The sequence below is a fragment of the Populus trichocarpa genome, chromosome 2 (genome assembly GCF_000002775.5).
Source record: "Populus trichocarpa isolate Nisqually-1 chromosome 2, P.trichocarpa_v4.1, whole genome shotgun sequence".
Classification (NCBI taxonomy): Eukaryota; Viridiplantae; Streptophyta; class Magnoliopsida; order Malpighiales; family Salicaceae; genus Populus; species Populus trichocarpa.
In genome coordinates, this window is record NC_037286.2 from 19,346,938 (window position 1) to 19,360,796 (window position 13,859).

Below are 13,859 nucleotides of genomic sequence, written 5' to 3' on the forward strand. Positions count from 1 at the left end.
AAAGCTGTTCTAATCCATTCCGCAACGTAAGAAAAAGAAAAGAAACTTCCACCTTCCAGATCCACTACCACCACCAGCCAATTATATCTGTCAGCAGCAGCAGAAGAAATAGAAGAAGAAGATGAGGAGGATGAGCGGTGTGCTTGTGCTCATTTTTTACATTTTAAGTTTGCTTCTTCCTCTCCCAACCACTACAGCTTCTTCCTGTTGTTCTATCAAAGGTCTTTTCTTTCTTCCTTTTTTTTTCCTGCTTCACCTCACGGATATTATTATTATTATTATTATTTATAGATTGCTATAATAATTAATTAATTTTCTTCTTATTAGGGTTTCAAAAAGTTGTTTTTATCAAATCAAAAGCAATTTGGAATGGTTTTTAAAATAAAATAAAATAATTAATGAATGAAGCTGTGGTTTTTTTAATACAGGGTTGCCACTTGTGAGGAATATCAGTGAGCTTCCACAGGATAACTATGGAAGGGGAGGTTTGTCTCATATCACTCTTGCTGGTTCTGCCATGCATGGATTGAAAGAGGTATGCTGCGCTGCGCTGCTTGCATTTCGTAGACTTTTAATGTTTCTGGTGTTTTGATTATTTACTGTTACTATTTGGATAATTGGAAATTGGCCATCTGTGTGAGAAGAAAACATATACTCTCTTTTCAAATGGGAAGTAGTCAAAAGGAAAAGGATTTTTGTCTCTTGTACAGAAGCTATAGAATACAATTTTGGGTTCTTAACACTTATTCAACACATTTTCTGGGCTTTGTAGGTAGAGGTATGGCTTCAAACATTTTCTCCAGGCTCGCGCACTCCAATCCACAGGCATTCTTGTGAAGAAATATTTGTTGTCCTCAAGGGAAGTGGAACTCTCTATCTTGCATCAAGTTCACACGAGAAGTATCCTGGAAAGCCTCAAGAATATTTTGTGTTTGCCAATAGTACATTTCATATTCCTGTCAATGATGTTCACCAGGTGAACCTTTCTACATAAATTGTTTTCTGATAGGATATGAACTTCTTAGGGTATTTGGTGTTCTAAGAATCTGCACTTTAGATGAATTAGGAGGGAGAAACTTGTTAATCTGGAAAAAGAAACATAGCAATGTCCATTACTATTTTTTTTTTCAATTGGTTCAATACATTTAGCTACAAGTATTGTTGTAATGGATTACAAAATCTCACCTGCAAATGTTGCAAGATGCACTTTGAAATATGAAAAAAAAAAATGAAAAAGAAACTGGTTCCAATTCTAATCTACTTCCAGTTCGGAAATGAGAACCTCAAGCTTTTGAGCTTGTGTGTGCAACCAAAAAACTGATTAGAGGATTATCTTTAAATATTCGGATAACTGACTCTATCTTGCGAACCTAGGGATTGAATGCTGCCTTTCATATCAAATTGTAATGGTTAAATGAAATTCAATTGACAAGTGTGATGCATTGCTCAAGTATTGCGTAGGCAAGGTTAAACAGGGAGATTGGTAATATTTCCATAAAAGTAATTTTGGTTTTGATTGAAGAGGTAAAATCATGCAAGGAAACCAAGTAAAATGCTGGTCAGATCAAACTGAAGAATACAAATGCTGAATTGTTTTGGCTTCCTTTGGAGTTCTGACATCTAAAGAAACATATTTCCGCAGAAGCCATCACTTGCACTTTGAGTTTACTGGCAAATTATTATCTAGACACTTGGAAACAGATATCTGAATCCTAGAAAGAACTCAAATGGCCACCAAAGTAAAAAATAAAAGCTATGTAATATTATTATAGGCCAATACTTGTTCGTTTCTATATTTGTATGCAATTAGCTTTTTCTGGAAGTTGTCATTTTGTTTTCCATGTCTTCCTCTTTCAATTGTGACTATTTCTCTTATAGCATGTCTACATGTAGACTAGTGAAGTACAATATGCTCAGGACATTTGATAGTTTGAAAATATTCAGTGGAATTCAGCTGCACTTAACTGTTTGCAAATTCCTTGGCATAAGTATTTGGTTGCAATTTATCTCTGCTGTTCCAAACACCAATATAGGTCAAATGCTCTTGGTCCTAGCTTACATAATGTGAATCTTATCGGGTCTCGAGCTTAAGTCTGCTTGTCAATATATTGAAATTATTTTATCTTCTGCTGTGTTGCAATTATCTGTGACATGATTGTTTTCTTTTTTTGCTGCAGGTCTGGAATACCAATGAACATGAGGATTTGCAAATGCTTGTCATAATATCTCGCCCACCAGTTAAAGTGTATGCAAATGCTTTTCTTCCATTCCTTAAAACTTAAATGTTTACAAACAATGTGCTGCAATTTATATCTTTTTTTGGACTGCTTGTTCAAATACCAGGCGACAAGCTTCTATGTGATCTTCATAAATATTTGTTTGTTCAACCATTTGCATTATAGTATCATTATAGAGACCTTTAACTTTTATGATGCCCAAGAATCTCCATCCTCAGCTATTGAGTTTGATGATCAAGAATAGTTCTAGCTGCTTTTGTATTTCTGCTGTCAGTGCTTCTGATTGTTGTCATTTGAAAAAAAGACCCGGGTCATCCTACTATTGCATGATATTACTGCTCCCTTCTACATTTGGCTTTGATATTTGATCCTTGGTCCTAAAATGTCACACCTTTTGAAAGTTATTTCCACGTTCATGGAAGAGGTGTCATTCCAGCCTGATGTTGCAGTCCTTTTGGCTTATTATTCTGAAAGAAACATCCTTTTCTTACAATACCGAGCACACCAAGATGGGCATGATAATATAAAGTGCAATTGCAATTTACTAGCCCTTGTCTCTGTGGCAAGAAACATTGTTCTAATGCAGCTATTTGTATCATAAATGTCAACATAGAGGTGAAAGATAGATATCCTGTATTATTTTTGCATTAAGTTCCTGGTTTACTTTATTACCTTGGTTGTTTTTATACACAAACACACACACACACACACTTCTCAGAATCCAAATCTTAAAAAACTGCGGTTTTTCAATCTTGTCAAGCTTATTGTACCATACAATATGTTTGCCCTAAAAGTTTCATCTAGATGAATCTCAAAATTTTCTTTTCCACTTTTTTTTCCCTCTATCCATGATACCAATCAGGTGGTATGTGTTATTTCCTCAGCGTATAATGTGTCTGGCTTTGGAATCAATTCTCATTTGTAGTATTCCGAAATAAGTAAATAAATTTTACACCGGTCCTTCTTTTGTCCCCGTTTTGGTTTTTCTGTTGCTCAACAATTTCTTGTTTCCAGGTTCATTTATGAGGACTGGTTCATGCCCCATACTGCAGCAAAGTTGAAGTTTCCCTATTACTGGGATGAGCAATGCCTCCTAGAACCTCCAAAAGATGAACTTTGATATCTACTCCTTGTGCATATATGCTAACACACACCATGGACTTTTCTTATCGTGGACTGATAAATATTGATATGGAAGTTGTCTTGAAATTCAGGAGCGTTAAAGTGATTTACCTATTTTGCAACATCAGCTGAGAATTTCAGAAGTTGTATATATTTGGGAACTTTTAAATGTACTCCTGACTGGAATGTGGATTTTGATGTTTTTCATTCTGCTATACGGTTTCCATGTTATCATGCAGCAAAGGATTTTGTTTCCATATGATTGAGAAATAGTAATTTCTTGGGGTAATTGCAAATATGCTGTCCAATTAAATTAAAATAACCACTAGCTGTTGTTCCCGCTATATACCGTGTGCTGGCATTGTGGATGTGTTTTTTGATATTATAAAATTTTGGTATTATAAAATTTGTTATTTGAGGAATATAAAGATGTTTATACTTGATACAATGAATAGTAAAAATAATTGTGAATGTTAATTAAAAACTAAATGGAAAGTTGATTTTATTTGTAATAAGTAAAAGATATATTAACAGAATTTATGACTGGGTTTTTTACTGTACATGAATGCCTACATGAATGCATTGGGGATATAGAAACAATTAATTATGGATTTATTTTACATGCATGTACCGTGAACTAAAAAACAATTACATAGTTGCTTTGCTATGTCTTAAAATATATGGGGATTTTCTACTGTACATGCACGGTAGATCAAGATACAATGAGAACTGTAGACGACACTATAGTCACTTGGAGGTGTTCCTTGCCTGTGTTTTTAGTTAAGAATTGCGGCTAGGGTGGCTTATTTGATGTGATAAATATTATCATTTGCATTCTAATTACCCAAGCGCCTGGCTGGACGCACACCCCTTGGGGCTGCAGACACCTGACGCTTGGGCTGTCAAGCCTGGGAGTTGGGCTGGCTACGCGCGCTTGCCCACGCCCCAAGCTGCTGCCACCTGGCGCTAGGGCTGGTCGAGGCCCTAGCATGCAGACACCTAGCGCGGGTCTGCCACGCCTTGGGTGCTAGGGGAAGACCCGCGAGGCAAGGTGTGCAACCCCGCGCTCCTGGCCTCCAGATCCGCGCGCTGGGTGCAGACCTGGCCACCGAGGTCTGTTCTAACCACCCTTTGGTGTAGAGGCCCCACAAAATCAACTAGACAAAATCTCAATATATTTTTTAAAAATATATATTTATATAAAATATAAAAACATGAAAAATACATTATTTTGAAGCAAATAAAAAAATTAAAATTTGAAAATTTCTTGGGTTTGGCATCGCAGTCAAACACAATGCCAACATTTAAAAAAAAAACAAAAACATATAAAAAGAAGTAAAGAAAAAAAACTTCAAAATTGTCAAATGTTTTTCAAAGAATATTTGAAACGCAAAATCAAACATGATTTAATTAATTTGAAGTAAAGAAAAAAATGTAAAATATTTCAATTTCTTGAGTGTTGCCTCTCAACCAGACACAATCTCAATATATGTTTTTTTTTAAAAAAAATATTTTAAAAATAATACAAAAACATGAAGAAAATATTATTTTGAAGTAAAGAAAAAAATTCAAAATTTCTTGGGTTTGGCGTCGCAGCCAAACACAATCTCAACATATTTTTTAAAAAATTAATACAAAAACATAACAAAACTATTAATTTCAAGCAAAGAAAGAAAACTTAAAAATTGTCAAATTTGTTTCAAGGAATTTTTGAAACGCAAAATCAAACATGATTTAATTAGAAAATTGAACCCAACCTAAAACAGGAAAACTTTTATCATCACTCAACTTTTGTAAAATATAAAAAAATCTCATCAATTTATTTTGAAAAAAAAATTTAAATAAGAGAAAGGCAATGACAAAGAAATTTAATTGGGTATATGGCTGGGTCTGGAAGTCAGTCGTCCTTATTGATCAATGGTCTTGCATTAATAATCAATTGTGGTGTTATACTATAGTGAAAAACACACACACACACACACACACACACGATGTGTAGAGGCATAGAGAGGTATGGAGGATTGAATTCTCATGTACGTGATAACTTGGATTCCCAATTCGTCTACCGAAGGAAATCAATTGTTCTGTTTTTTTTATATATAGTCTTGCTATGTTGATGTCCCTGGGGTGGATTGCTTATTCTGTAGCTATTTTGGTCCTGCACGGTGCAGGACCCAACATCCTTCAAAGGTGCTGGGTTTGGCTGCGCAACCATACTGCGTATGGCCAGTATGGTTGTGTAGTGACATGATCAAATAGTTGATGTTTTATCCCAAGTGCAGGAGTATCAAAGTAATAAATAACCTGGCAAGACCAGGGTAGATCCACAGGGAGGTCAACTATATAAATTATAATAATATATATATATATATATATATATATATATATATATATATATATATATATATATATAATGTAACAAAGAGTTAAAGAGATCTTTGAGATATGAGATTAATGTGAGGATTAAACAATGATACAAACAGTTGTCAAGGTTAGAGGATCCATTAATGGTATTAGAAATACGTATAATATAAACTCTTTTTATTACTCAAATGTTCTAGAGGCAGTTTATGTAATCACTATAATAAGATATTATGTCCTTTGTAATACACCAACAAACATTCCATAATAGTTTAGCATTCAGTATAATACAACAATAGACCCTTCATATTTTTCATCCAACCATTTATGACGGTTAATGTTCAATACAATACAACAATAGATCACTCATAATAATCATACAAAAATTCATCACAATTACATTCAATAAATACAACAGTAGAGCCCTCATAATACTCATACAAAAATTCATCACAATTACATTCAATAAAATACAATTTCGACAGCGAATGCTAATCCGCTGCAGACAGCTTAATTTTGGCAGCGAATCACAAATTCGCTGCAGAACACACACTTTCGTCAGTGAATGCTAATTCGCTGAAGACATCTCAATTTCGACAGTGAATCACATATTCGTAGCAAAACACGCACTTTCGGCAGCGAACGCTAATTCACTACAGACAACACAATTTTTGACAGCGAATGCTGATTCGCTAGAGACACACAATTTCGGCAGTGAACACAGATTTGTTGTAAACAACACAATTTCGGCAGTGAATGATAATTCGTTACAGACAATGCAATTTTAGCAGTGAACACTGATTTGCTGCAGAGAACACGATTCGACAACGAAAACTAATTCGCTGCAGGCAACACCATTCGGCATCGAAACCTAATTCGATGTAGACAACACAATTCGACAGAGAAAATTCCTTCGCTGCAGGCAACACCATTCGACAGCAAAACCTAATTCGCTGCAGACAAATATTGGTGCAGATAACACAAATCAGCAGTGAAACTAATTCGCTGCAGGCCACTTAATTCGGCAATGAAACTAATTCGCTGCACACCACACAATTCGGTAGCGAACTAATTCAGTGCAGACAACATAACTCTGCAAATAACATCATCTTAACATATTATTATACAATTTAATCAAACACAAGCAGAAATGTTTGTCATTAACACCAACATACTTCTAGTTTTGGTTTTAGCAGGGTCTAAGGTCCCAATGACTACACAATTTTTTACATAACCCTTTCTAACACAAGTTCTTCTATCATACATGCAAGAATCAAGATAATAACGCCATTATGCATTCTATTTTAGTTCAAGTATGTCCTTAAGAGTTCAACAAGATCATAATTTCTGCATTTCTTCATCTCATTCCACATTTCATTCAAGTTCATCAATCATTCATTGGAAGTCCAGACATTAACATCAATACAAATTCTGCCTTGGTTCACCAACTTGGTCAGTCTTTTCTTAGGTTTACACCCTCATAATCACTCATTCTCACTTAGATTTCTTTAGTAAGAGTCTGCACATGAGTTCTTATATGCATCATTCTACTTAGATCTAACATTTAATTATTTTCGAAACTATGAGTGTATGAACACTAAACCTTCTACTTTGGGGTTTTCATCCCTTCCTTGTTCTGAAATCGTGAGGCAGCAACTAGCCAAGGAAGAATACTTCTCTTACCTCATGTTTTTGACAACTTTAGAGCAGGTTTTGGTGACATGGTTCTTTCCTCAATCTTGGTTTTTCCTTTTCTTCCATCTCTGTTGTATAGCGGATCTGTCACTCTCTCTTCTCTCATGGTTTCAACCATCAACGTAACTCCCTAACTCTCTTCTTCTTCAAACACTCAAGGCATGAGACATGCAACTGGTGTAGGTGGGTCTTCTTCTTGGAAAGGGTGGTTGTTGTAGTCACAACTGTTGGCCGGTTATGGGGAAGGTGTCTGGACTCCTCTTCCTTCCTTGGTTTCGGCCACTTCTGTCTTTCCCTTGGTCACCCTTCTTCTCCAGCATTCAAAAGTGGTGCATGCAGCTGTTGTAGGCAGATTTTTGGGGAGAGGAAGAAGGCAAGATCATGCAACCTGTTTTGGAAAAAGTTCCCCTTTCTCTATCCCTGCTGCATTTATACCCCTTTTAAATACAAAGGGGTGTTTGGATGTTGGACCAAGGTTGTCCTTATCCCCCTTTTGGGTTATCCTTGGGCTAGTTTCTATTCCCATTCTCCCCTAGGTTAGGCGGTCCAACACTAATTTTTTGTTAGATTTTACCGTGTCGCTCCCGATTCAGAAATCGGCAGCCAATAACTGTGTTGCTGCCGATTCAGAAATCAGCAATAAAATTGTGTCACTACTGATTTAGAAATTGGCAATAAAAACTGCGTTGCTGCCGATTCAAAAATCGGCAGCAAAACAGCACCACTGCCAATTCAGAAATCAACAACCAACTGTGTCACTGCTGATTTCTGAAATCGGCAGCGATGGTGGAGTCATTTCGGCTTTACTTCTCTCTCTTTTTTGGGTGTTTACATTCTCCCCTCCTAATATAAATTTCATCCTCGAAATTAAAGGGACTCGTATTGATAGTGCCTCCAGATTCTTAGAGCAAACACCATAGTAACCGATTCTAGGTCGTGTATCAGGTAAATTCCTACGTGAGTCTTGATGTAACTCCTGGATAAATTCCTGTATTTTGATTTTTTTTATAATGAAAAAAAAGGGGAGATGAATGATTAAATAAATAATAAAAAAATAAAAGAAATTAATGGAGTAGAAATTATTATCTAAGGAGGTTAATGTTGGTCAAGAATGAAATTGAATAAGTCAAACTTTTGGGCCAAATGGTTTTAAAACAAAACAAGGAAGTCCTTAAATGAAAAAAAAGGAGGAAAACTTGTAAATATATAAACAAGTGGGGAGTGCAAAATTAGCCATGTTGGCCGGCCATGTTAGGGCTTGAGAGGGAGAAGAATTGAGTGAAAATTTATCAAAGTTCATCCAAAATTAATTCAAAAAAAGAGAGAAGAAGATAAAACTAGTGATTAAAGTATACTAGGAAGGGTTTGAACAAGAAAATCTCAAAAGAGAAACAAGGGATCTTTTTTCATTTAAAAGGGGAGGCATTGAGAGGAAAATAAGGGGGGAGGAGGAAAGAAATTTGTGTGGTGATTTCAAGCTTCCCATCTCTTATTTTTTTGAGTTAAAAGGTAACAAATCCTTTCCTCTCAATTAAATTGATATATTTAGTGTGAAACCCTGGAAATTTATAATTTAAATATGCAGATGTGTAAACCCTCATGTAAACATAAGACTGAAAGTGATATGATTTCAATGAGTGATGGAAACCAAGATTAGAAATAATAGATAAATAATGATATAAAATGGAAGGGATGACCTCTATAAAAAGAATTTTGGTTTAGAATTCATAAGGACAGAGAAACTAGTAATGTGTTTTGATGGATAAAATAATGAGGAAAAAATAACAAAATGTTTCTAAGAAATAAGTGAGGTAATAAAAAATACATTATAATAAAGGATAGTGCAATAAAAAGGGTAGGACTGAAGGTGCAAGAACCGATTAAAAATCAGTGACGTTATTTTGAAACAGTAATAAGCCTGATAAATAAATAAAGGTGGAAATTCTAGAATGAATATATATTCAAAAATAATAAAATGACCTTAAAGGTTTAGAAGGAAAATTGATATGATTTTATGTGAAGATTGAACAAGAAAATTTGGATCGTTGACGAAAAAGTCATGAACTGACCAATTTTACATTAGGAAATAGAGCTCTCAATCCAATAGTCGGATCGGGATGAAATTTTGCATGAAGTCTATTAATATGTTTTTCTACCTTGGTTAAATATCTCATCCCAATTGGAGTTTGGTAAAGACTAACGATTTAAGCAGAAATAAACCAGATAGTTTACATGAAAAATAAAATAAATACATAAAGGCATGAATGACGGACAAAATTATAATTATGGAAAAAGGTGCCTATAAAACTGCAAAGAGGCCACCAATTAAAAAAAATAAAAAAAAGAGAAAAAAAAGAGAAAATCGGATAGAGAGAGAACTGCAGATTTTGGAGAAAAACCAATAATGATCCAGTGGCCATATCGCTGGAATCCACCGTTGGATCATGCTGCGTTTTGGATATGTTGTTCTTATCACACTCTTCTACGAACTAACCGGAGGGATTGGAAGGAACACAATCCGTTTGATAGAAATCAGCATCGGAACTTTCCTGGAAAACAAAAAGGAAATACACCTGCAGGGAAGTTTGGTCTTCGGCCTATTTCGCTCCCTTCCACCGTTTGATCATGCTCATTCTTGGGTATGTGGTGCGACCAGATGTTTTCTTCATTCTGGACGGTGGAGATCGGAAACGCATTCTCCGGCAAGGTTTCATGCATGTTGAACAGTAGCTCGTCCATTTTCAGGTAAGCTCGGTTTTATTCAGATCTAGGGAGATCTAACAGTTGGATCATTATGATTTTGAGATATATTATGCAAAACTCTATGATATGTAGTCTGAACGTTGGGTTTAACACAACAATCAGAGATTGATGACGTATTGCCTCTTGAATCTATTGCTAGTTTTGGCAAAATGTAGTAAGCTTGATTAAATACAAGTTTTGATGAAATTAGAATTATGTGGGTGTAGGTTTTATGGAAGATGTAATGGTAAAATATATTCTTGTTATTAGTATTATTATAGATTAATTGTGTATTCTTTTTATGAGGGGAAGAATGATTATTGTGTAAGAATAGTAAGGAACATTGCTATATGAACGTGTTGATTGAATAAAAAGCTAACTTGTTGGTTGTGTGGATATAAATGGGGTGGAACCATGAAGAAATTGAAATGAAAGAAATTTGGAAAATAAAACATATTTAAAGCTAGCCATAAGTATTTTTGGCAAATTGATTAGTTAATGAAGATTGTCATGGATTCCAACTAATAGGGTGAAATTGTTGTTGTGATAATGATCTAAGAATATTAATTGTTAAAGTTTGTCGCATATGTTTAATCATATATTTTAATTGTTAAGACTAGTAAAATGTGAAAGAAAATGAATGGTTCATCATTTTATTGTATTATTATTAAAAATAATAATAATAGGAGAAATCTCAAAAGGAATGAGTTTCCTTATTTTAGTCTAATCTTGCTATATTGTAGAGGTAGGGAAATTGTTTGAATCTTTTGCTTTAGAATTGGTTTGAATTTGTGATTTAATGATGCCAAATGACCTTGGATGAGGTTGTTTTTGCATGAAAATGGGAAAGAATATGAGATCCTAAAGAAATTCCTTATGATTGGTTTGAGAATACTAGTTGAATGAAAATTAAATAAAGTTGTGATGCTGGTTGTATTGTTGATAAAGACTAAATCTCTGGTGGTAGAGAGGAAGTTGTGGGGACTGGACAATTGCATGGAGTGGAAGCACATGCACATACTCTAGGTAGGTGCATCGCACCTTGTCTTTTCAATTTCTGTAAACTCATTGATTTCAAAATTTATTGTTTTACTGCTTCGATAAATATTGGAATGAATATGAGTACCTTACATACATTGATGTGTATCAACTAGTTATGACATAATTGAAATGGATACGAGTGTCTTACGTACATTGATATGTATCAAACTTGTTGTGATATTACTGGAATGAATAAGAGTACCTTGCGTACAATAGTATAGATCAATTAGTTAGGATAAATTGACTCTTAAAAAGATATTGTTGACGCTCTTAAACGACATGTGATATGGCTAGGGGTTGAGATAAAGAGAAAAGGTTGAATTGTGGATGTTGTGTGTAAATGGAAAGGTTGATGAATCTGGACAGATTCGTCTCCTGACTTGTGGAGAGAATTCGAGTAGGAGGATGAGAGAATTAGAATCAGGTTCCTTCATAATAATTGTAGATTTGGATGTTGACTAACTAAGAAAACTGGCCTTAAATTTAGAGCTATAGAACTCCAGTTATGGGTCACCAACCGAGACTGGGTCATGACAGACCTTATAGGGCAGTAAGTCTAATTTGTTGACGAATAATTTTGAGTGTCTTGGGGGCAGAACTGGTTTCTCCTCCCTTCATGGGACATGTAGCCCCGTGTCTTAACTTTCCAACAAGACCAAACTTGCTTGAAACGGAGTCCTAGAACTCCAGATATAGTAAACAATCTGAGGATAGGTCAGAATACGACCTCTGCTGGCAGATTCAGAAAATCGCTAAAATGACTATTTAGACGCATTAAAGGGTGAAAATTTAGGTCCTTTCCCTTCGGGAAACATGTGATGTTACATCGTAGCTTCGAAAAGAAACGAGCCATGTTTGAAATGAAAATTTGTAATGATAACTATGGCCGGACAAAGAATGACAATATTAATGGATGAAATTGGCATGGACTAGCATACATTTAGTGTATGTTAGGATCCCAGGTAAGGGGATCACTATGTATTGATGCCTATGGGGGCATGGACTACATACATTTAGTGTATGTTAGGACTAGCATACATTTAGTGTATGTTAGGATCCCGGGTAAGGGCATCACCATGTATTGATGCCTATGGGGGCATGGACTAGCATACATTTAGTGTATGTTAGGATCCCGGGTAAGGGGATCACCATGTATTGATGCCCATGGGGCATGAACTAGCATACATTTAGTGTATGTTAGGATCCCGGGTAAGGGGATCACTATGCATGGACTAGCATACATTTAGTGTATGTTAGGATCTCGGGTAAGGGGATCACCATGCATCGATGCCTATGGGGCATGGACTAGCATACGTTTAGTGTATGTTAGGGTCTCGGGTAAGGGGATCGCTAAACATCGACGCCTACGAGGGGATGATGATACCGGTGGAATTAGTCTTGACAATGAGTTAGGAAGAAATAGTTGTGGTTGATTTTATGGAATCTTGAATGGAAGTTAAAAATGGAAGATGAAATGGTTTTAGTAGTTGAATGAAGAAGAGTTCCAATGGAAACAAAAATGGAGAAGTGAATAGAATATGAATACATGTTTGCCTTTTTAAATTGTTGGATATTTGTGTTACTATACTTATTGTGATATTCATGTTTCAATAATATGTATTTTATTTCAGGACCATCGCGTGTAGTACAGGAGTAAATCCTAGCTTTTGTTCACTTTTTGTTATGTAGTTCTAGGTAGTATATCCTTGTATTTTGAAATATTAAAACATTTATAGAACTTAATTTATATTTTTGATGTTTAAACTTGAATAGATGAACTTAACGCTGAAATTCATATAATCATGTTTCATGTATGCGTGTTTATCTCATTTATTCTTCTATAATGATATTTGTTGTTCAATGTATGTTATAAATATTATGGTTCTGATGAGGATGATGTTTGTGGGATTGAGACCCAGGACGATTGGGTCGTGATTGAGTTATGAGATGTGAGATATTAGAAGTGTAAACATGTATATGTCGATAACTTGGGACCTCCCAGTATAGGGGAGACTCTGCCGAAATTTTGGTGGAACCTGTATATCAAAAAAAAAAAATTACCTGAAAATTTTCAATGTATCGCGAAAAAAAATATAGAAAATCAGGGTTGTTACATTCAGTATGTTAAGATTTCATTCAATTGTATTAGTGTATAGTTATGGTATGAGTTGTGAGGTTGAATGGGTTAATCTATGAAATTATGATGATTTAATGTTTAAATAAATGAAATAATAGTGGGTAATGTTTCAATTTGTGAAATTAAAGAAAACAAATTATGGGTTCTTTTTTCAGAAGAGGTTTTGGCCCAGAGAAAGCAAAATGAGTTGATATTGTTGTTTGATAATTAAATGAGTTGTGTGGTAATGTTGATGAAGAAGAAATTATATTAGTGACGAGTTGATATTATTGTTTGATAATTAAATGAGTTGTGTGGTAATGTTGATGATGAAGAAATTATATTAGTGATGAGTTGATATTGTTATTTGATAATTAATTGATGAATAAATTATATTAGTGATGAGATAATTAATTGATGAAGAAATTATATTAGTGATAAATTGATATGTTGTTTGATAAATAAATGAGTTATGTGGCAATGTTGATGACGAATAAATTATATTAGTGATGAGTTGATATTGTTTTTTGATAATTAAATGAGTT

At 34.7% G+C, this 13,859-nt stretch overlaps 1 protein-coding gene across 1 annotated transcript; it reads left to right on the plus strand.

Annotated features, from left to right (window-relative positions):
- Positions 1 to 3,655, plus strand: LOC18096524 (auxin-binding protein T85). The gene is made up of 5 exons (XM_006386776.2): positions 1 to 221; positions 429 to 535; positions 773 to 976; positions 2,178 to 2,245; positions 3,252 to 3,655. The coding sequence occupies exons 1-5, from the start codon at positions 122 to 124 to the stop codon at positions 3,355 to 3,357; spliced, it is 585 nt and encodes a 194-aa protein (XP_006386838.1). The 5' UTR covers positions 1 to 121; the 3' UTR covers positions 3,358 to 3,655.
- Positions 3,656 to 13,859: the final 10,204 nt, after the last annotated feature.

What these genes read in the sequence shown, in the direction of transcription:
- LOC18096524 (XM_006386776.2), top strand. Translation starts at nt 122, where the DNA reads ATGAGGAGGATGAGCGGTGTGCTTGTGCTCATTTTTTACATTTTAAGT. An exon ending in CTGTCAATGATGTTCACCAG is followed by an intron (nt 977 to 2,177) that starts GTGAACCTTTCT and finishes TTTTTGCTGCAG; the next exon opens with GTCTGGAATACCAATGAACA. An exon ending in TCTCGCCCACCAGTTAAAGT is followed by an intron (nt 2,246 to 3,251) that starts GTATGCAAATGC and finishes TCTTGTTTCCAG; the next exon opens with GTTCATTTATGAGGACTGGT.